This window comes from Solanum stenotomum, chromosome 11 (assembly GCF_019186545.1).
Source record: "Solanum stenotomum isolate F172 chromosome 11, ASM1918654v1, whole genome shotgun sequence".
Lineage (NCBI taxonomy): Eukaryota > Viridiplantae > Streptophyta > Magnoliopsida > Solanales > Solanaceae > Solanum > Solanum stenotomum.
Window position 1 is genome coordinate 45458574 of NC_064292.1, and position 24639 is coordinate 45483212.

General features: G+C 33.1%; 1 protein-coding gene across 1 annotated transcript; it reads left to right on the plus strand.

The window, feature by feature from the left end:
* The first annotated feature begins 916 nt into the window (after nucleotides 1-916).
* LOC125844784 (flavonol synthase/flavanone 3-hydroxylase) lies at nucleotides 917-5306 on the plus strand. The gene is made up of 3 exons (XM_049524117.1): nucleotides 917-1507; nucleotides 3756-4083; nucleotides 5015-5306. Exons 1-3 carry the CDS (start codon nucleotides 990-992, stop codon nucleotides 5225-5227), a joined length of 1059 nt encoding a protein of 352 aa, XP_049380074.1. The 5' UTR covers nucleotides 917-989; the 3' UTR covers nucleotides 5228-5306.
* Nucleotides 5307-24639: the final 19333 nt, after the last annotated feature.

Sequence of the window (24639 nt, forward strand, 5' to 3'; positions counted from 1 at the left end):
TTTTAAGTTGAAGTTCACCGAGTTTTGGTGCTGTGAAAAGTTTGTTTTTATTCTTAATAAAAAAAAATCATGTTTGAGTCTTTCTAGAATCACCTTTTTAGAAATTATTTTATCTTTCAATATAAAATATTTTAATACTAATTCAAATTTAATCATACTCTAATATAACTATTAGATACGAAAATAAAAAGAAAAGTTGAAGTTAGGCAAGTCATCCGGACTTGGGTTGTTAGAAGGAGTGGCTCAGGCTAAAACCTCCTTTTATTTTGTAAGATAATTGTAGGTAGGTTGAAGGAGTGGCAATTGCAACACCAAGTGTCACTTTTCCATCATATTTACACCAATGTACTTTTTCATTTTTATAGTTTTATCCGATATTTCTTTTTTAATTATTTTAAAAAATAATTAATTTTTTCCCTTTTCAGACAATTTTTTAATTTTTTATTGAAAAAAGACTCAAATATGTCATCGAACTTTAAGAAAAGATTCATTTATGTCATTCGTTAAAAGTTTGGCTAATCTATGTCATTGCCGTTTAAGAAAACGCTTATCCATGCCATTATTTTCTAATTTCAATTTTGCAAAATCAATATTTTTTTACCAGAATAAGACCCCAAAGAACTTTTAACACTTTTCAATTGGAGTTTTCTTGGATCAAAATTTTAACGAATGACATATTTTAAACTTTTGATATATTATATGTAACTTTAATTTAAGAATATAAGTTTTTTTAAAAATAATTAACTTTCATTACAGATTTTCACAATTCACAAAACAAATACTACTAATGAGTAGGTGGTATAAGTGAACCACAATAATCCACGTAACTCACCCACAAGAAAGCAAAAAAGAAAAAGATCCCCTATTAGTGTTAATTAAAGGCAAAAAATAGGTTTGAAAATGAGAAAAAGTAAAAATACACACCGCGTCACTTTCCTATAAAAAGGAAACAAAATTTGCATGTAATAGGGAAGAGGAACAAAAAAAGAATGAAAACAATTCAAGGTCAGAGTACAACAACAGCCTTTACGATGGAGGTGGCAAGGGTCCAAGCAATATCGTCAATAACGAAATGCATGGACACAATACCATCAGAATATATTCGTTCAGAGAACGAACAACCTGCAGCGACAACGCTGCAGGGAGTGGTACTTGAGGTACCAGTCATCGACATAAGTAATGTCGATGACGACGAAGAAAAGTTAGTGAAAGAAATAGTTGAGGCTAGTAAAGAGTGGGGTATTTTTCAAGTGATAAATCATGGGATACCTGATGAAGTGATTGAGAATTTGCAAAAAGTTGGAAAAGAGTTTTTTGAGGAAGTGCCACAAGAGGAAAAAGAATTGATTGCAAAGAAGCCAGGGGCACAAAGTTTAGAAGGATATGGTACTTCTTTGCAGAAGGAAATTGAAGGGAAAAAAGGTTGGGTTGATCATTTGTTTCATAAGATTTGGCCTCCTTCTGCTATTAACTATCGTTATTGGCCAAAAAATCCTCCTTCCTACAGGTTTTGTCTCTCTCTAATATCCCTCATCTTTTTGTTTATTCACAATATTAATAACTCGTATTAACGGCGGAATCAAGACTTTTACTAAAAAGGTTCAAAATCTAGATAAGTAAACATACAAACTAGCTAAAATGTTTCAGATGAACCAAGGACGGAGGCACATGTACAAGTAAAATGATATAACATATTTTAGACATCTTTAATATATAACAGGTTGTTGTAGCCTTGATATAATATAGGTTGTTGTAGCCTAGTGGTTTCAGACCCCTTTGATGGGTTTCAAACACCTTGAATGAGCCAGTGCTTGTGTGTTCAAATTCACTAGTAACAAATTTTACTTTTTATAAAAAAAAAAAAGAGCTTTTGTTATGCAATTTATAGACACCCTTCATGAAATTTTTGACTCATGCACTAGATGAGCACCTGACCACAAGCTGGCTCTGCCCTAGCTTGTATACCTTGATCTATATTATACCTAGAATATGAGATTAGTGGTAAAAGAATAATAGATTACCTATTACGACATATTAAAATACATTAATAATAATGAAAATTTATTTATGATGTGAGACTAAGAGATATATGCATGCGTCCAACAATTTTCATGGTTGTCATGATAGTGTTGTCATGATTTGTTTTAAGCCGCAAATTCTTTTTGTTTGCAAGCTAAGATAGAATACGTCCGATGTCACTTGGAGTATTTACGTTATATACTGCAATTCACAAGGAAGTCACGGTAGGAAAAGGAAACATGGAAAAAAAAAATTATGAGATGATGAATCGAACCCTTATAACTAATAAAATAAAAATTCAGATAATCAAAAATCACATATATGTTGAATTTCTCGCAGTGACTAAATTTCTTTTGTTTTTTCAATAGAAAAGTGTTCTCACTGATCAAGTCTTGCAGATCTTCATCACTTAATATAGTTTCCTTCTTTAATATTAATGCTAAGCATGATTTAGATAGTTAATTCATTCTCTTATTTTTTTTTTAACATATTCTTAATTAATTTGATAACATCTTTTTCCCTAGATCAATGTTGAACTTATTTTTACTAACAATTTTTTAACTTTTTTTCCTCCTTTTTCAAAATTTTAACTCAAAAAGAAATTGAAAAATAGACTCTAGGAAAGATAAATAGAGGAGCAGGAAAATAAAAGTAGGAAGAGAATGTCTAAAAAAAACATTTATGAACAAAATAATATGTAGTGTTTGTGGGATTAAAAAATATTTTGGAAGCAAATATATGAAAGATTAATTATTTAAATTATAATTAGGATTTTGCTTTAGTCAATTAAATGTTACCAATATATTTTAACGTATGCATATCTTCAATCCAAGCAAGATTTTGAAAATGAATTGCGTAAGATAAGTAGAAAGGAGCTGGATCCATGCTAGATGCTTGTGGTTGAATTTAAATAATAATATTCTAAGTTAATTATATACTACTATATGAACGAAAAGTAACTAATTTCATTTTTCTCAATACTCCTTTTGTCTATATACTCAACTACCACACTTAGATTCCTGCATTAATCACAATGTCATTGAAAGCTGCTTTTTCAAGTGTCAGTAGTAGAACATTCTATTAATTGGGGCTTCATTTGTTATTTTTCCGACTCCAGGGGAGTTTATTGATTCATTCCCTAGGATCGTTTGGTACAAAGATTAGTAACGTAAGGATTAATGTAGAAATTATTAATGTAGGAATTATTTTTTATACTGTTTGGTTTATTACTTCCTACCTAATTTTGTGTTTGGTTTAAAATCCTACAAAAAACTTCTTTCGAATTATACACCTTTGAATTATTATGATATTTTTATTTTATATAATTGGATCAAGTTAGATAACTTTCGGACACTATTATTTTTTATGGCCTTCTAACTAGTTAGGAAAAGAACAAATTTGTAGTCATGTTTGCTATTTTCTCACTTGAATTATTTGAAGATACATAATTCATTATAATAAATTGATCACTCACAAAAGTCAATTTAATTTCAATTTTAAACAAATAAACCATCTACTTTTAAAATAAAAAAGACGGTCAATAATAGTGAAATCGAATGAATCATTTGTGTTTACACATATTGTAGTTTTAAAATGTATACAAATACAAATAATCAAAAAATAACACACACACACATATATATATAACAAAGATCACAAACGTCATATGATTATTAGATATTTACCTTTTCAATTGGTAAATGTTAAACTAACTCTTTTTTTTTTTGTTTGTTTAGGGAAGCAAATGAGGAATACGCAAAGTGGCTGCGAAAAGTTGCTGATGGTATATTTAGGAGCTTGTCACTTGGGCTTGGTTTGGAAGGCCATGAAATGATGGAGGCAGCTGGTAGTGAAGACATAGTTTACATGTTAAAGATCAATTATTATCCACCATGCCCAAGGCCTGATTTGGCTCTTGGAGTTGTGGCCCATACAGATATGTCATATATCACCCTTCTTGTCCCAAATGAAGTCCAAGGACTCCAAGTGTTTAAGGATGGTCATTGGTATGATGTCAACTACATACCAAATGCTATAGTTGTCCACATTGGTGACCAAGTTGAGGTATATTTCCTATTTCCTTCTTGTTGATCATTCTATCATTTTGGGTGCATTGAACTACTTGGATTTCCCATACCCCAAAATTAATTGGACCATCACCAAGTATTCATGTAGTCGACTTGAATTTTGCTTGGGAATCAGGCCGTAGTAAGATTATTGATAATAAAATTTAGTGAAAAAAATACTTAGTAACTCATATTTACAAGCGATTATCTCTTTACTTTTAGCCTCCTNCCCCCCCCCCCCCCCCCCCCCTTATTTTTTTACTACTAATGCGTGTTTACTGTTTGATACCATCAAAGTATATATATACTATGATGGTTATCAAAAAGGAAGAAGCAGTGCTTCAGTGAAAACACTACTCAGTTACTCCCTGATACCATTAGAGTATATATATTCTGATGACATCAAAGAGAATATAGTGTTTCAATGGAAAAGATTGCTCAATTACTGTTTGATACCATCAGAGTATATATATATACTCTGCTGGTATCGAGAATATAGAAGCAGTGAATAGAATAAGGAGGCAATCACATAAAATATTTGGATAGTTGGTCTAATAAGGGTAAATATATTGGATATGGCCCCATTTGGGTAAATACCTAGTGAGTTCAATTTGTGTATATTGTTTTCCCTAAAATTGAAATACCCTAGTTATTATTATAGGTATTCGGCAAATTCTCTATTATACAGGAGGAGTTAGGATTTCAATTTTATGGGTTCTAGATTTTAGAGTGGTAATTAATAACTATGTTCTAAATTTTATATTTGTACATATTTAATGAATTTCTTAACACAAATTCACATTTGAGAAAAAAGTTAGGTTTGTCCAAACACATATACGCGCTTCTCGCTCCGCCCTGCCCTATATCACTCTCTCTCTCTCTATTTGTATGTTTCTATTTCTAAAAATGAGTGATTAATGGTTGAACAGATTCTTAGCAATGGGAAATATAAGAGTGTGTATCATAGGACAACAGTGAACAAGTACAAGACAAGAATGTCATGGCCTGTTTTCTTGGAGCCCTCATCAGAGCATGAAGTTGGGCCAATCCCTAAGTTAATTAATGAGGCCAACCCACCCAAATTCAAGACCAAGAAGTACAAAGATTATGTCTATTGTAAGCTTAACAAACTTCCTCAGTGAAGAATTATGTATCCCATTAATAATTAGCTTGTAACTTCATCAGTATTATGGTTTGTTCTATTATTATCAAAACATATATATTACACTTAAGAACTTTTTGCTTAATTTTAAGATGTACGATACAAGCTAATGATGAATTGATGATGACTTATATTAAATAAATATTTGCTATTGTTTTTAGATATTCCAAATAGTCTAAAAATGAATTCAAACCAATTAAGTTGGTTTTCTTAAATATTGGTCAATATCAAATCAATTATGTTGATTTTTATCACTTCAATTTTTGTTAGTTTTGTCAAAAAAAAATTTAATTGCTTGTCATTTTCTTTTAAATATGTGAAAGATATTTCTAAGCATATTTTAAATTGACTATATTTAAGCGTAGCACTACTAAGTCAATTACAAATTTCGAAGAAGAGAATATATATGTAATCAAGTTATGTATGTAGCTTTTTCTTGAAAATTATATGCATTATCTAAGAATTTAATCATTTCAAAAGAACTTACAAAACTTTTCACATTAATTAACTTTTTTGTGCAAAAAAATAATTAAAATGTTGAGATTTATTCAAATATCTTGACGATAGTTAAATTAAATAATAATGAATAACCAAAAGACTTAAAGAGAAGTTATTTTAAACATAAAATAAGTTACTGAACTTATCTAATTAAAGACTATAAATCATACCAGAAAGTTAAAAGTAAATGTAAAGAAGTGAATAATTAAAGAGGAACATCTAGATTTCGAATCACGAGTTGCAAAAAGATAATATATGTATTATTATTATTTTTAAGAAATTTATAATCGCGCACACACGTACAAGGAATATGATGATTTTTCCTTTCCATTACACTTTTTTTTCATTTGTTTCAAATTCATGTATAGACGAACGACACTTAGGGTGTGTTTGGTATGAAGGAAAACATTTTCCGGAAAGTGTTTTCCAATTTTCTCATGTTTGGTTGGGTTAAATGTTTTGGAAAATGTTTCCAAATCAACTCATTTTCCTCAAATTTAAGGAAAATGACTTCCCTTCAAAACTTAAGGAAAACATTTTCCAAACTTCTCTTTCAACTTCAAATTACAATTATTTTTTTGTTGAAAAAATCAATTTATTTTGTCCTTACCCTCAAATCAGCCCCCCAACCCCCCAAAAACAAATTGAGTTTGTTTTTAAAAAATATTTTCTACTTCAAAATTTTATTTTTTTCACCCCTACACTCGATCCCCCCTCCCCCCAACTCACCCACCCCTACTCGCCACCCCTAAAAAAATAATTTAAGTCTGTTTTTAAAAAATATTTTCAATTTCAAAATTTTATGTTTTCACCCTACCTTGACCCCCCCTCACGCACCTCCTACCCAGCCCCCCACCCACCCCACCCCNATTTTCAATTTCAAAAATTATATTCTACCCTAGTAAAAATAAAAGATATTTCTCAAAAAAAAAAATCATTCATAAATCAAACACTAAAAATCTTTTCAGGAAAATATTTTCTACTCACCAACCAAACATGAGAAAATAAGTCAAAAATCAACTTGTTTTCCAGGAAAACATTTTCCATGGAAAACATTTTCCTTCATACCAAACACACCCTAATTCAATTCAAATTCTGAAAGTTTTGATTAAAGTGACTTAAGAAACATATTTTGTTGAGGATTCACAAGTTAATACACATGTATATTTATTTAATTTTCTAATATTATTATAGAATCTATGAAAAAAGTACTAGTTCGTTCAAACCCCCACTTAGCTCTGCTCTTGCTCAAAAGGATAAAGTTTGAAAATGACTTGCCAAATCTGGTAAGAAATATGTCATCTCCCACATATTTTTGAACTCACTAATATTAGGAGAAAAGCTCAAATATACTATCTAACTTTGAGAAAAGGCTCATCTATGCCATCCGTTAAAAGTTCGGCTCATCTATGTCATTTCCGTTTGAGAAAAGGCTCATATATGCCATTATTTTTAAACTAAAAATATTTTTGATTTTGCAAAACCATTTTTACACATGGTCAATTATGATTCGACCACGTCATTAATTACATCATCTTTTAAAAGGGAAACAACTCAAATATGTCATCAAACTTTGAGAAAAAGCTCATCTATGTCATCCATTAAAAGTTTGGTTCATCTATGTCATTTAAGTTAATAAATAATGACATGAATGAACCTTTTCTCAAACGAAAATGACATAGATAAACCAAATATTTATATAGTGTAGTGCCATATTATATTGTATTCTCTAGAAACTCAAAATTTTTGTTGAACTCTAATCAACCTTTGATATATTGTTGACTGCCGAGCTGAACCAAAAAGATAATAAGATCATCGTGATAATAATTTCTGCAAAATAAAATGTAGCTCTAACTTTTGCACACTACTAAAAAAACTGCTAAAAAACGACGGATAAAAAAGCGACGCCATTTGCCACACTGTCTGTTGCTTTTTATAAAAATAATTATTTTTTAAATTATTTTACAAAAAGCGACGGATGGCATCTCTTAGTCCGTCGCTTTTTTCCGCGGATTTTTGCGCCAAATATATATAAAATTAATAATTATTTATTTAATATACATAGCGACGCCGTCCGTCACTTTTATTAAAAATAATTATATATTAATTAAAATATTAACGACGTTGTCCGTCACTTTATATTTATTTTATTTTATTACTTATTTTTTTTATTATAGTGACGAACGGCATCTTTATGTCCGTCGCTTTTAGTCAAAATATACGGTCAACTATTTTAAAAAAAGCGACGGACAGTGTCTCTTTGTCCGTCGCTTTTTGGTCAAAATGTTGGTCAACATTTTAAAAGAAAAGCGACGGACGGGGAGACGATGTCCGTCGCTTTTCATTAAATATCTGAAATATCATACGCGATTTTTCCCCATTTTTCCTGTCTTCCTTCTCTCTAAAGATTCTGCCGCCGTCGCTTGCCACCGCAGCTGCCAGAATCGCTGCTTCCTCTCTCCATTGTCTCTTTCTCCATTAATTTAAGGTTAGGATTTTATCAAATTAGTTTTAAATTTTTTCAATTTTAGTTATATTTGATTATGTTAATTAGTTTATTGGATTTGTGTTTTATTGGATGATTGATTGTGTTTGATAGTTAATGAATTAGGGTTTTTAGGATTTGGGTACTACTTTGAATTTGAAAATCTTTAATTTGATTGTGAATTGGGATTTTTTAAAATTTGATGATTGTTAGTAATTAGTAAATTGTTAATTTGAATTTAGAAGTTAGATATTGATGAAGTTTGATTGTTTAAATGCCATGAATATATAGGATGAATGTTTGAATGTCATGAATATATAAGTATTTTTTTTAATTAGAACTTGAATATATATAAGTAATTGTTGGATTAGAAGTTTATATATAACTATTTTTTTAGACTAGATATGAATGTTGAATTTGAACTTGAATATAACTAATTCTTGGATTAAAAGTTTATATATAACTAATTTAAAAATTATATGAACTTGAATTTAATTAATTAATTAGAACTTGAATATAAATAATTTTTTATTAGAAGTTTATATATAACTAATTTTAGAGATTATATGAATTTGAATTTAGAACTTGAATATAACTAATTCTTGGATTAGAAGTTTATATATAACTAAGTTTAAAAATTAGATATATATGAACGTGAACTTATAATTAGAAGTACATGAATATAACTAATTTTAGAACTTTGATATGAACTTAAAATGAGAACTTGAACTTAAAACTTGAACTTGAAATTAGAACTTGAACTTGATCAACTTGAATTTAACTAATTCTTGATGACCTTAATTAATAAGAGCTTAAGAATTAAACTTAATTAGAACTTTGGACTTAATTTATAATAACTTGGACTTAATTAGAATTAATATAGTTAATTTTTTGAAATCTTAAATTTAGTTAAAATTTATGAATTAATTAAGCTTGAACTAATTAATTAGATATATAAGTAATAATAAATATAATTATTAAGTAATTATTATAAATATATATTAACAATGAATTAATGTAGTAAAATTATTATTAAATTTAATTTATAATATAATTGAATATCTATATTTTTGTAGATTTGATCATCGTTTATGGATGTATAATATGCATTATGAAACTGGTGTTGGTTTGAAACCTGAGTTTATTGACGGTGTTAGAGATTTTATTGAACATACAATGACACTTGACATTTTCAAGAATAATGGATTAGGTAGGTGTCCTTGTAGTGCATGTAAGTGCTTAAAATTTTTTACACCAGATACAGTTATGGTTCATTTGTACCGTAATGGATTTAAGCCTAGATATTTTGTATGAATTGATCATGGAGAAAGAGATGGATTGGATGGTATGTTTTGTAATTCGATGCCTGTGGATGAATATAATATGCTTGCACCACATGACCAAATTAGGGTTGAACATGATAGGGCTCATGAAATGATCAATGCTACTTTCGGGGTTCAAGGTGGGATGGAACCCCAACAATATTTTGATGAAGCTCCTAATGAAGAAGCATGATGCTTCTATGATCAATTAGAAGAGTCTAGTTGTCCACTATGTCAAAGGAGTCCGCATTCTACCTTGTCAGTTGCGGTTAGATTAATGAATATTAAATCAGATTGGAATGTTCCTAATGCGGCTATGGACTCAATGGTTGATCTTTTGGGTGAACTAGTTAATCCGGAGTTTAACATACCTAAGAACTTCTATCAGGCAAAGCGTTTGGTTTCCAAGTTAGGATTGAAGTATGGTAGAATTCAATGTTGTGTTAATGGTTGCATGTTGTTTTACAAGACTGATAGTGAATTAAAAAATTATAAATTTTGTGGACATGCTCGTTATAAGAGGACTCCTCCTGGAAAGATGGTCCCAGTTAAGACGATGCATTATCTACCTCTCATTCCTAGGTTAAAGAGGTTGTATGCATCGATGAGGTCTGCCCCACATATGAGATGGCATTGTGAATATAGAAGGTCGCCGGGTGTCTTGTCTCATCCATCTGGTGGTGAAGTATGGAAGCATTTTGATAATGTATATCCTGATTTTGCTAGTGAACCAAACAATGTTAGATTGGGGTTGTGTGCAGATGGCTTCACACCATTCTCTAATGTTGCTTCGCCTTATTTATGCTGGCCGGTATTTCTTACTCTGTATAATCTTCCTTCTGAAATGTGCATGACTAGTCCCTACATCTTTCTAAGTTGTGTTATTCCAGGTCCTCGTAATCCAAAAGGTTTGATTGATGTCTATCTACAACCATTGGTAGATGAGCTCAAACAATTATGGTTTGAAGGCGTTTTGACTTATGATATATCAACTAAGCAGATTTTTGTTATACGTGCTTCTTTAATGTGGATTATTAATGATTTTCCTGCATACGGGATGTTGTCTGGTTGAATGACAGTTGGAAAGCTAGCATGTTCGTATTGCATGGAAAATAGTAAGGTATTCACTTTAAAGCATGACAGAAAAATACATGGTTTGATTGTCATCGCCAGTTCTTGCCAATGGACCATGCATTTAGAAAGATGAAAATTGCATTTAGAAAAAATAAAGTTGAAAGTGACCCCACTTGGATTACTCACAGGGCATCAAATTTGGGAGAGTGTTTCTCAATTACCTAAAGTTACAAAAGCTTCACCTTCTAGACTTCCTAGATATGGTGTTGAACCTAATTGGACCAAACAAAGCATATTTTGGGAGTTGCCGTATTGGAAGGACAATCTGCTACGACATAATCTAGATGTGATGCACATTGAAAAAAATTACTTTGACAATTTGTTTAACACAATGATGGATGTTAAGGGTAAGACAAAAGACAATCCAAAAGCTAGAATGGACATAAAGGAATATTGTAGGAGAAAAAAGTTATGGCCACAGGAATTACAGAATGGTAAAATAGTTAAGCCCAAAGCCATATTTTCATTCATATTCGATGAGAAACGTGAAATTATTGAGTGAGTTAAAAATTTGAGGATGCCGGAGGGCTAATTTAGAAAAGCGGGCAGATATGAATGAAGGAAAATTGATAGGTATGAAAAGTCGTGATTGTCATGTGTTGATGAAAACTTTAACTCCTATCGCTTTTAGCTATCTACCCGAAAGGTTATGGAAACCAATCACAGAGATAAGTCTTTTTTTAACGAATTTGTGTTCTGGAAAGTTGTTGGAGAGTAGTTTAGACAGGATGGAGGAAAATATTCTTGTTACTACTACTAAGTTAGAGAAGATATTTCAATGTGGTTTCTTTGATGTGATAGAGCATCTTCCAATTCACCTTGTACAAGAGGCCAACCTCGGAGGTCCGGTTCAAACAAGATGGATGTATCAATTTGAAATATTCACTAAGTTATATATATTTGCCAAGTCTTTTACATATTAACATATATATACATATATACATGCAGAAAAATTGGCAGTTTGAAGCAAACGATTAAGCAAAGGGGAAGGATCGAATGATCAGTTGTTCAAGGTTATATTGGGAGAGGAACTGGTGATTTTTATTTTTATTACTTTGGTGATGATGTGTCGTGTAGGAGAAACAGGCCCAATCGCAATGATGAAGGTGATATTGATCCTTTATTTCCACCAATATCAATTTTTAATCAAAATGGTCGAGGATCTAAAAAGCGTAGAAAGCGAGGCTTCACTGATATGGAAATGCAATCAGCTGTGACACATATTTTACTTAATTGTCCAGAGAATCAACCATATTTCAAGTAAGTGCTAAAAATATGTTATCAAATTACATACTAATGTATTCATTAACTAACGAAATACTTAAATATAAAATGATCAACTTGTTCATAAACACATGGGGTAATGAAACCATCTATACATAATTTTTCAAATGGCTGAGGAACTATGTAAGTGTGCAATCACTAAGTATTTAATAATATATTCATGTTATACTAAATTATATTACTTGAAATAACAATCACGTAGGTTTACGATGAATACTCAAGTGTCCAACATTTGCAATTAGTGAAAGAAGTAGCACTTGGACCTGAATCTCAAGTACTGACAATGAATAAATATTGTGTCAATGGTTTTAAGTTTCAAACTGAAGAAGTTTCAAGGAACAAGAAAACAAATAATAGTGGTGTCTACATACAAGGTGATGTTGATCGTACTGGCCAAACTATTGAATATTATGGTGTCATTCATGAGATTATTGAAGTGAGGTATTCAGGTTGGCCTAAGAAGAAGATTGTATTGTTTCAGTGTGAGTGGCTTGACCCATCACATAGAGGCACAAAAGTGGACCATCAACATAATATAATTGAAGTTAAGAACACCAGGAAATACAAAAGTTATGATCATTTTATCATTGCACAAAATGCTAAACAAGTGTATTACACTCCATATCCATTGCGTAGAGACAAAGTTGATTGGTGGGTTGTTATAAAAAGTAAGCATGTGAGGAGAATTGAAATTGAAAATGTCTTAGATGTGGCGTATCAAAATGATGTTGAATTGGAAACCATACTACAACATCCTCAACACATAATAGAAGAAGTATCTGATGATGATATACTGAATTTTGAGGAAGAAATATTCGAGAATGAGGAAAATAAATCATTTGATGACGAAGAATGAGACGATAATGAATATGAAACAACTGAGGAGGAAGAATGGGAGAATGATGAAATTGAAACAATCGAGGAGGAATAGTGTAGAATGAAGCTAGCTAGTATATATGTAAGTTAGTATATTTTGCTAATTTTATCTAATTTATGATTTTTATATATATTATACATGTAAATTTGCATACAAATGTCATCAGGCGGTGACAGTGATAAACATCGTGAGCATCTTGGAGTTAGTCAGACTAAACAGGCTAAAAAAAGAAGTCTAGGAGATTCATAGATCCTGAGGATATTGCAGGAGCTATTTCTTCTGCGCCAGAGCGCATCTGCCATGATACTCATATATTTGTTGTTTCGTTTGGTACGGCGGATACAAGACAATATTATCTTAATTACCGCCGACCAGTCGGTGCTTCTTTTACTTCACATGCATTGCCTCCACGACGCTACGAGGACCTACCTTTACAGGCTATTCGTCGAGCACGACCCTTATCGGCAGGTACTCCATCTCCCACAGGTAAATCTCCTCAGTTATCTGCCGTGAGGATTGGAGATTCTAGTAGCGAGCAGTCAGATGCTACGGTTGGTACGCCTCCATTGACTCTGCGTTTTGTGCATCCTGATGCATTACCTTTATCTACAGCTAGACCTAGTGCTACACCAGTTGATGAGATGTCTACTCTAGCTCCTGGCCAGAAGGATAGACTTGGTAGAGTCATGATTGAGCCGGATAAATCATCGTAAGTTTGTCTTGTTATCTATTTGTTAGTTTATTTTATTTACTTCTTATACTTTAATATATTATTCATGACCTAACATATTTATTATGTGTTTTGCAGGTGGCATTCTTCAAAGGATGCTGCCCAGGCTTTAAAAGACTATGTTAGAAGACTTTATACATAGGCTTATCACTCTTGAAGCGAGATTCCAAATCGTATACGCCAGTCAATGTCTAATGAATTTAAGGTATATATTTTTTTAGTTAAGTTTAGTATACTTTACTTTTTTTTACTATCGATCCAATTAACGTTATTCAATTTTTTTCAAACTATGTGTACTTGGGAGCCGAGGTACAATTTGGTCATTACGACCATATTTGAGTGGAGGGCATCTGCCAGACTGTCTAGCTGGCTAAAGAAAGTTCGGAATAGTGGTGAATGTCCGAATTGGATGTTGCCTCATGCTTTTGATGAATTGGGTCTGTATTGGAACACAGACAAGTTTAAGGCAATGTCAAAACAAGTCAAAAATGCTAGAGGCAGTCTTAAGGGTGGCTCGTTGCACACCGGAGGTGCAAAGACCGTTGGAACAATTGCAAGAGATGGTAAGTTCTAATTCAAACTTTTAAATAAATAATTAGTTGATTCATATATATCGTTATAAATTTCAGTTTTTATTTATAGGAAAAAGAATTGGGACGCACTCCCATGGGACCGGAGGTTTTCAAGAAGACTCATGTCAGAAAGAAAGAAAATGAGTCAGATCCGAATGTGTGGGTGAAGGAAATGGCCGAACGAACTTTTGTAAGTTATTTAATATGAATACTATATATTAATAATGAATAAATTTATGATATGTATATATATTGATGTCAATTTTTATATTTAATATGCAGAATGACTTTCATCAGTACGTCACTGAGAATCTGAATAGTTCGGTCGAAATGACACATGAACTGTCCATCCAGATTTGGAAAGAAAAAGTGGTAGGGGGGACACACAAGGGTAGAGTCTATGGTCTAGGCTCTCGAAACAATGTAAGACGACTCCAGTCAGGCTTAGAAGGTATTGGATCGTCACGTCAAGCCGAGGCACTTGACGGTGTTCAGATTGTTGCTATGTTGGATCAAATAGCACAACTTACATCAGCATTGGCAGAGTCGGAGCGAAGAAGAGTAGCTGAACAACAAAGCATGTGTGAGACCATTCAGCAAATCAAAGAACAAGTGATGAACCTCGCTCGTCGACTTACTACTTCGGCTCCCGAGGACACCGACGACAACAGTACTGATGAGGATGATTATGTTGATCCCACTCCCTAGTTTAGATCTTTGGACATTTATGAACTTTTTGAAATTTTGAAAAGAATTTTGAAAGACTTTATAAGTCTTCAAATTGTGATTTAGATACTTTTGAATGCTATTTTAAGTTTGTTGTTTTATGTTTTGTGTAGATTGTTTATAATTGTGTGTGTTTGATTGGACTGAATAGTGTAGAATCGAATTAAATTGTATTTGTAGGTGGGCAGCAAAAACTGGCAGTTTCTGCTGTAAAAAAAATTGCAGGAAAAGCGACGGACAACATGGTTTTGTCTGTTAAAATCCAGAAAAGTGACGGACAACAGGGTTTTGTCCGTCGCTTTTCTGGATTTTCCAAAAATAATTTCTAGAAAAGCGACGGATAAGGTCCTTTTGTCCGTCGCTTTATTGGGATTTTCAAAAATAAAATTTCCAGAAAAACGACGGACTGCGTCGCCTTTTGGAAATTAAAATTAAACTAAAGTGATGGAGTCCGTCGCATTTTTTAAAAAAAGTCAAAAAGCGTCGCAGTCTGTTGCTTTTTGAAAAGCGTCAAGACAAAAAGTGACGGAAGTGACTGCGTCGCTTTTCCGTCGATTTTGACCAAAAAAGCGACGCAGTTCGTCGATTTTGACCAAAAAAGCGACACAGTCCGTCGCTTTTGGCCGTCCTTTTTTGGCAGTTTTTTAGTAGTGGCACTGGGAAGAGAAGTATGGGCTTTCATATATAGTAATGCTTCTTCAACTCGAACACAATCATCCATTTCCAATAAAAGGATAAATTAGCTTACTAGTCAAAATTTCTAACATAATTATTAAAAACATCTTCACTTTAACATAATTGTCAAAATGTCAATATTTTAGTAAATAAAGTGTATCCTAATATAATTATGTAAACAACAAATTTTCAAGCTAAGAAAAATAAATAATCAAAACAAGAAAATTGGAGTAACAAAGTGTAGTATTTGATTTCAAAATGTAGTACGTGTTACAATCTCTATGATAATCCTCTGATTCTTCAAAATAATATGAAATATGTAGGACTTGAATTTGATTTAGAGTCAAGGGCTTGAATAGCTTGATCTTGAATCTTAGTCTTCAAACTTGGATTTGAATTATTCGTCACAGGCACTTGTATGGTTATGACGAATAATGAGTATAAACAAGTAACTTGATCTTGAACGTATTGGTATTAGCCTTTGTTCTTGATCTTGAACTTGAAATTTGAACTTGATTGCTTGAACTTGCAACTTGTAGAGAATTTACAACCTTTGATCCACGAGCTTTCTTCTTGCTTCTTGTTCTTGAAAAACCATGAGGACCCCTATTTATAGTAGTAGGGAGTGGTGTGCTTGTGTGATTTGATTGGTCGGTTTGAACTAACCAATCACATTCTCAGGTGAAAAGCTTTGATTTGATTGGTCAGAACATGTCACATATACACATGACATTATTCTAGTGGCTCATTTAATTTGACTTGGATTGCCACATAACTTTGACACGTGACATGATTTTAATGGCTTGTTTAATTTGACTTGGATTGCCACATAACTTTTACACGTGACATGATTTTAGTGGCTTATTTAATTTGATGTGGATTGCCACATAATTTTGACGCGTGGCATGCTTTTAGTGGTTTATTTAATTTGACTTGGATTGCCACATAACTTTGACACGTGACATGATTTAAATGGCTCATTTAATTTGACTTGAATTGTCACATAACCTCAACTATTTTCTTGAATTTAATATAATCCAAATTAATTTTATGGATTTAAATCCAATAAAATCTTAATGCTTACAAATTCATCTACCTTCCTTTTAGGATAAGTTATCTTTGTCAACTGAGTTTTAAAAAATATAAACAAAAATAATGATTCTAATAGATTTCAAAATTTGTGGGTTTTGAAATATTTCTTCCAAATTGGTGAGTCCTTTCCTTGTATACCATCATCTTATTTCATGTGGCACAATTTTCAATTTAGTTTAATTTATCTCAAGAAAATATCATTTTATAATTAGAAATAATTTAACTTTAATTTTTTTTTTATCTTTAATGAAATGATTTTCAACCACACAAATATTTAAGAATTGTTTTAGATCACAAGTTTTAAAAGTCTTTTTTTAAAAATTGTATCAAGTCAAATGATACCACACAAAATAGAATTGAGGAAATAATAGTCAATTCAATCTAGACTTCAAATTTGAATAAGACAAGTATTACTACTTCAAATATGCACTTAAAGAAATAAAGATATGTTATTATAGTGAAATGGAAACAAATTCTCATTGGCTAATATTTTTAGTTTTATTTCAATTTGAATTTTTAATTGTATAACTTTATCTAATATTTTGAAATTTTAAATTATACTACTTACATATAGATATAGACAAATAATTTTTTTGACAATGAGGATCGAGGTCGTACATTGGAACAAGTGGTTAATATTTTATCAAAACTTAGAAGGCTTCTCCTTATTAAAAATAAATATCACTACTCATAAAAACTAGATATGGTGTGTCCGTGGAAGGCATAGACTTGTGCCTGATATTATTGTTTGTTGACGTCATTTAGTTTGATACAATACAAAGAAAATATAAAAGTGCATTATACATCAAATAATGTCTTAAGAAATTGACTTAGGAGATTAATTCCCCAATTTAAAGTCTAAGTTAAATTTGATCATAAAAGTCATCTTAAAGTTAGTCTAATACTAACTGGCCAATCAATGTATATAAAAAAATAAAAAACTAAAAAAGCATTTGGAGCACCAATTTCACAAAATTCAGCACCTGTTGCTTTTGCCATTTATAAGCTCGGACTTGAATATATCAAGTGTGTAATGACACCTGATGGTTTTACATCCACACATTGTCTTATCCTCATCAAGTTATTTTGGGGTGACGTAAAAATATTTCAAACATCTTGCATACTTCTTGTCCTCCGCATCCAGATTTGCTTTCTATCTTATAAGGAAAATAGTGACCCATCTACTGATTATTGTTTTAATACATAAAACACCAATTAGAAAAATATGAAAAGATTTCTCCTGCCAACCTACATAAGCAAAAAATCACATTTTAATTTCAAAGTAATAATCACAGTTTATTTACAAATCTTAGCTTAATTTGTCTGCAGTCCCCTTCGCGCTGAGCATGTTATACACAACTCTATATTAAAGCAAAATCAACATTGCTATCTGGATCCCTATTTAATAATTTTCTATTATAGATCGTATGAGTTACATCACACCAAATATTCATTTCATTCTCAAATGATAACATCAATGTCATGGTTCAAGTGAAGGAATAATTGCAACTCTATTGCATAGTAAAACTAACTTAATTTTGTAGGTAAAAAAGCAACATTTTTTTCCTTATTGTTCGTTGAAATTTTCAACAAATAGCAATTGCCGCTGTTACAAGCAAATTCAACAAGCAAGGTTCACACAAAAATTAACAAGCTAGCTAAATAAAATTTAACTTGATGGAATTCTGGGACATAGGAAATAGTCAATTATTAAATGTTGAGCACTTGCTTCGGGAGGAACGTATGAGATGACTTCTCAATGAAAGCCGATCAATGACCTTTCTTGTACTTGTCCGTGTAAATAAAACATTAACTTTGCGTAAACACTGCAATAGCTCTACGAATTCACCTAATTTAGGTTTAATAGTGAACTAATCTTTTCTATATCCAACCACCATGCATCCACAGGAAGAAACCAAAGATATAAGTTTGTTTGACACAGAGCCAAGTTTTGGTTGGACGGGTTTGCACCTTGCCCTTTAATTTGTTCTTTCCACAACTAATATAAATATGGTCACTTCTTCAATTCTTTTGGGAAGTCACTCTAGGCACTGCTGGACCATGTGACTTTGGTTACTGAACTTGGGACCCAAGAATGATAGAGTACTTTTTTTAATACCATTTCTTTTTTAATTTTGATTTGATACGAAATTCAATAAAATAAATAGTAAATTTTTTTAATCTTGTGGTCTTAAACTAAAGATACATAGAATGTACTAAAATATCTTTTAATCTTAATCTAGAATTGAAAAGTTCCAAAAAAAGGAAGAAATTGGTTTTAAAATGACCTAAAAAGAAGAGCATTGAAACAAATTGAAATGAAAGAAGTGTATTCTTCAAAGGAAAAGAACACTTTTTTTTAAAAAAAAATTAAATTTGGACTCAGGGTCCCTTTATTAAACAACCCAAAAGGGCCAATATTTTCATAAACAAAATGGTTCCTGGTCGGCCCAAAAGTGGCCAGACCAGGCATTTTTAATAAAAGTCCCATTTAGCTGGGTTTCCAAAAATGTTCTTTCAACTTCCATTTTCACTTGTCCCTTCTTCCTTGCTCCTTCCGCCTCCTTGCAGGCATGAATATGTTATCTTTGTGCCCTTCAACTCCTCTTTCTTTTTGCTTCTGCTCTGGGTAATAAACATTCATCCTCAAGCATTTGTGACCTGTTATTCGCATAAGCTTTCAAAGGTTTGTCCTCCCTCTTTCTTGAATTGTTTTCCTTTCCTGCCAGTTGACTGTGACTGTTGTAGGTGTACTGTCCGGTTGGGATGTTAGAGATCTCGTCGAACTCGATATTGGGTATAGGTCTTCCCTGATCTACCCGCCTCCCTTGCTTCCTCTTTTCTATTCTTTTCATCTAACTGTGATTCTTGTTTTAGGTTAAGCTGAATACGAGAAAATGACTTTTCCTGAATTTCATCCATCAGATTCCTTGCTAAGTGCTTCAACAATATCATATTTGGTCCCTTTACTCTCACTTTTCCTGGGCCCTGTAACCCATTTTGCTTGCTGACATAGCTTAGTCCTAAGAGTAATTCCTTTACAGCACTTTTGCTCCAGTTAGTTCTAGAATATAACTTGTTTATATAGCTGTGGAACTTTAAATCGTCACTGTAACTACGCATGCTACCCATTGTTGTCTATGTTTATTCTTCTTGATTTGATACGAACTGAAGGGATCTGATATTTGTCCATATTAAGAATTTTTCTTCCCAGGCTTGGTAATTGATTAAAGCTTAAGAATACATGTTTTCCTTCTTTGTTAATTGTTGTATTTGCTACAAAGTCTGCTAGCTGATTTGCCTCTCTGAAAATATGTTGCACATTTACATTGATTTGTGTCACCATTTCATGTATGTCTTCCATTTTTTCCACAAACTCCCATGGTATTTTCCAATTCTTAACAATCATGTTCTTTAAAATCAATGAATCTATATCCATATGAACATTACTCATCCTTTGACTGATGCAATACTTTAAAGCTTCCCACACTGCTCTAACCTCTGCCTCCATGTTGGTTGCCTCTCATATGCTCCGTGCCTCTGCATATATGAGATCTCCTCCACTATTTCGTATACAAAAACCATAAGCACTCTGACCTGGGTTTCCTTTACTAGCTCCATCCGTGTTGCAAGTAACCCAGCCCTCTCTTGGCATCTTCCACCTCACCAGTAGATAATGTATGTTGGGTTGATATCTTTGAAGTATATCCACCATTTCTGACCAATGTTGTGACATCCTTTTGATCCATGGGAATTTGATCCTTATTAATTGATGTATTGCCAATTGACATTGATAATACATAGAACTATAAGTGATCATCTTCCCATGTTTTATAACATTTCTTCTCTTCCATAATTCCTACATTATGATTGCAGGGACTGCCTTTAGTATCTGATCTAATTTGTGTGACATCTTGTGCTCCCACCATCTATAAATGGTTTGTTTTAAATTTTCAGTTACGTTGAGACCTACACAAGAAGCAAACTACCTCCATAGCTTTTGGGCTATGGGAGCTGTTAGTAAAAGATGAGACATCGTCTCCAATTGACCCTCTTCACAACAGTAACATTTTGAGACCACTTGTATCTTCATCCTCTTTGAATTATCATCTGTGGCTATTCTCCCCTTCCATACCCTCCATAAGAAAAAACCAATCTTGAATGGCAAACCTTTTACCCACATATAATTGCTCCATTCATTCATTGACAGTTTTCTTCTCATGTTATTATAGGCTGATTTGACAGTGAAATCCCCTTTAGTGCTCTGCATCCACTATGCCTTGTCAGTGCTGCCTTCTTTGAGAATGGGCCTGATGTTCATTGTTATATGTTGTACCATTTCCTCCAAAATCACTGATCTTAGCTTGTCTTCATTCCACTCATCATTTATGATAAAATCCTTTACCTCCAATTCCTCATCTTGTGCGAGCTCTCCTTCAGTAAAGTATAATGCTCCTTGCCTAGTCCAATTATCAAACCAGAAATTAGAATTTCCTGTCTTGATTTGCCACCATATATCATGTTCTACCTCATCCCTGATCTTAATCATCTTCTTCCAAACTTGTGAGGCTCCTGAACTGTTTACAATTAGTGGATGTATTTTCTTGCAGTACTTATTCCACATATATTCAGCCTATAAAGAGTTTATGGATACTCTAAAGTTCCACCAGAGCTTAGCAAACAAGGCCTTATTTATATCCTGAATCTGCCTAAATCCAATTCCACCTTCCTCTTTTGGAAGATACATATCCCCCCATGCCACCCAATGTTTACCTTTAACTCCCCCCATATTTCCCCAAAAGAATTTAGCAAAAATTTGATGAATTTGCTCCTAACTTTCTTTGTTGGATTCATAGTTGATAACAAGTATATTGGCATTGACTGAAGTACATGATTGACAAGCACCTGCTTACCTCTAAATGATAGGAATTTATTATGCCATGAGAAAATTCTCTTAGCAACTTTCCTAATCAAGTCTTCAAAATACCCAGAGTTGCTCCTCCCATAAAATACTGGACAACCCAAATACAGAAAAGGAAAATTTCCTTGTCTTATCCCCGTTAACCTCCTCAGTCTAATTGCCACAATCAGAGGTGTTTTCTCATGAAGATAGAAGCAACTCTTAGATTTATTAATCATTTGACCTGAAGTACTTTCATACCCTTTTAGCACCTGCATCATTTTGATCACTGATCTTCTTTCCCCAGAGCAAAAAAAGATAGTATCATCTGCGTAGGATAGATGATTAATCTTAGGACTCCACTTTGGCAAACCATATCCCTTAAAATCTACATCTCCATGTAAGCTGTTGAGTCCTCTTGCTAGGACCTCTGCTGCAATAATGAAAAGGGTAGGGGATAGAGGATCTCCCTGCTTCAGTCCTCTCGACGATCTGAAAAAACCATGTGCCCTACCATTAATCAGAATTGAATACCAGTTGTTGGACATAATCCTCCATATCATATCAATAATTATTTCAGAAAAACCAAATCTTCTCATCACTTTGGTTAAGAATATCCATGAAACTCTGTCATATGCCTTGGCCATATCCAGTTTCACAACCACATTAACATTTTTGTTCCTCATATTCATATCTCTAATTATTTCTTGTGCCAACAACACATTTTCAGTGATACTTCTGCCCTTCACAAAACCTGACTGGGTTGGAGAAATTATCTTGGGTAAAACCAGCAGAATTCTTTCATGAATCACTCGTGAAATGATCTTATTCAAAAAGTTACTAAGACTTATAGGTCTTAGATCTGAGAAACTTCGTACTGATTCTTTCTTGGGTAGTAATACTAAGTTGGTATGAGTAACAAATTTTGTCAGCTCTTGACCGCAGAAAAAAGCTCTTACCAACTTAGTAACATCATCCCCTATGATCTCCCAACAACATTGAAAGAAATGCCCTGTAAACCCATCCGGCCCACAAGCACTGCTCCCATTTAATGCAAAGACCACTTTTTTCACTTCATCCTGATCTGGCAGCCTACTCATTGCCTCATTTTCGTCGTCTGATATACTCTTTGGAATGTGGTCAATCATGGCATAGTCTGTTTCCAACATTTCCGCACGAAATTGTTCTTCAAAAAATCCCACAGCCGCTAGACCAATCTGTTCATTTGTCTACAACGTAATTCCTTGGTCAGTCACTATTTCATCAATATGCAACTTCTTCCTTTTCCCTTTAACATACGAATGGAAAAATTTCGTATTTTTGTCCCCCTCTGAAAACCATTTCATCCCTGCCTTTTGCCTCCAGAAATCTTCTTCAACTTGCAAATATTTCTTCAAATCTGCTTCTACTTTGCTCAATTCTGCCCGGTTGCTGGCAGATGGTTGTATTTCCAATTGTATTTCCTTCACCCTTATCACATCTTCAATGGTGGCAATTTGTTGAAAAACGTTTCCATAGGCAGATTTGCTCCACACTAACAGTGCTTTCTTAACTCTCTTCATTTTAGCATGGAACTCTATAAAAGGGTTCCCAACAAAGTCCACACTCCAATTATCTGCCACAACTTGCTTAAAATGTTTGTGCTTGCTCCAAAAATTCAAGAATCTAAAGGGCTTTATGAACATCTCCTCTCTTGAGCTACTAGTCATATGCAAAGGTGTATGGTCAGACCCCTGTCTAATAAGATGATGCACCTCAGATGTTGGGAAAAGATCCATAAAATCCTGATTCACAAGAATCCTGTCCAACCTTTTAAAAATACAATCCTCCTCAATTCGCCCATTCCACCATGTGTATTTACTCCCTGATGTGCGCACCTCTGTTAACGCACATGCATTGATACATGATGCAAACTCCAAAGCTTCATTTTGAGTGAATGCAAGGCCTCATAGTTTTTCTTCCGCATTAAGAATTACATTGAAATCTCCTCCAACTACCCATGGACATTTCTGACTTCTTGCTAACTTCTCCAATCCCTCCCATAATTCTAATCTGTCCAATGCATTACATCTCGCATACACAGCTGTGATTATAAAAAAATTATTTCCTATTTTAAACTTAATGGTTATTTGTTGGACTGTATCGAGAAGAATGTTGTCTTCCCAAATTGTCCTCCAAAAAAACCAAATCTTTCCAGAACTGTTCACCCCCGCATGCTCAAAGCCTAATTTCCTTTTGTAATCATCCAACTCAGATGGATTTTGAAATGGTTCCATTAGAGCTATGAATGAATACCTGTGTCTTTTGTTTAAGTCCATTAATCTCTCAAATGATTTTTGAGTATTAACCGACCTAATATTCCAGAAGAGTATTTTTTCAATCATTGATCACTATTAGATGCCCTCTCCCTGCTGCTCCTTGTTTGTACCTGTAAAGGAATTGTTTTTTTGCCTTTTCTTACTCCATTTTTCAAGCTGTTGGTATGCCTTGGTGATAAATCGCCCGCTTTGCTAATTTGTTGAATATTGTATTCCAGCTCTTCATCCTCCTCAAGGTCCTTTCTTTGCTGCAAAACATCATCATCCTCATCTATTAAGTCTGGACCTTTCCTTATTACAGATTCCACCTCATCCCTATGATTTTCGTTCTCCGAGTTCAGACCTTGTTCAAGCACGTCACGTGATACACAATCAGTACCGTCCTTTTCTTTTTCGTTGTTGTTCTCCTCATTGTTATACTTTGTTGACACAACTTCGTCATTACCCCTTTCAATCACATACTCACCCATTTTCCTTCCTGGAGAACTGTCCACAATGTCACCTGATTTTGCTATATTTTTCTTTCCGGCATGACTGTTCTCTTCTGCCTGCTCAGTATCTATGATGCCATCCTGAAACTTGGATCTCTTGTCCTTGTTAGCACTCATTTGAACACCAGGAGTGTCTACATGTGTATCCACAACATTCAGATCACCTTTCTCCTCCTCCTTCCTTTGCTCTTGTTTATCTTCTGCCAACAAGTTAAATTTATTTCCAGTAATTATTCCAACCCTGTTCCATACCTTCTCTGGTTGTTTAGGACGGTTTCCTCCCCATTT

What these genes read in the sequence shown, in the direction of transcription:
- LOC125844784 (XM_049524117.1), top strand. Translation starts at nt 990, where the DNA reads ATGAAAACAATTCAAGGTCAGAGTACAACAACAGCCTTTACGATGGAG. An exon ending in AAAAATCCTCCTTCCTACAG is followed by an intron (nt 1,508 to 3,755) that starts GTTTTGTCTCTC and finishes TTGTTTGTTTAG; the next exon opens with GGAAGCAAATGAGGAATACG. An exon ending in ACATTGGTGACCAAGTTGAG is followed by an intron (nt 4,084 to 5,014) that starts GTATATTTCCTA and finishes ATGGTTGAACAG; the next exon opens with ATTCTTAGCAATGGGAAATA.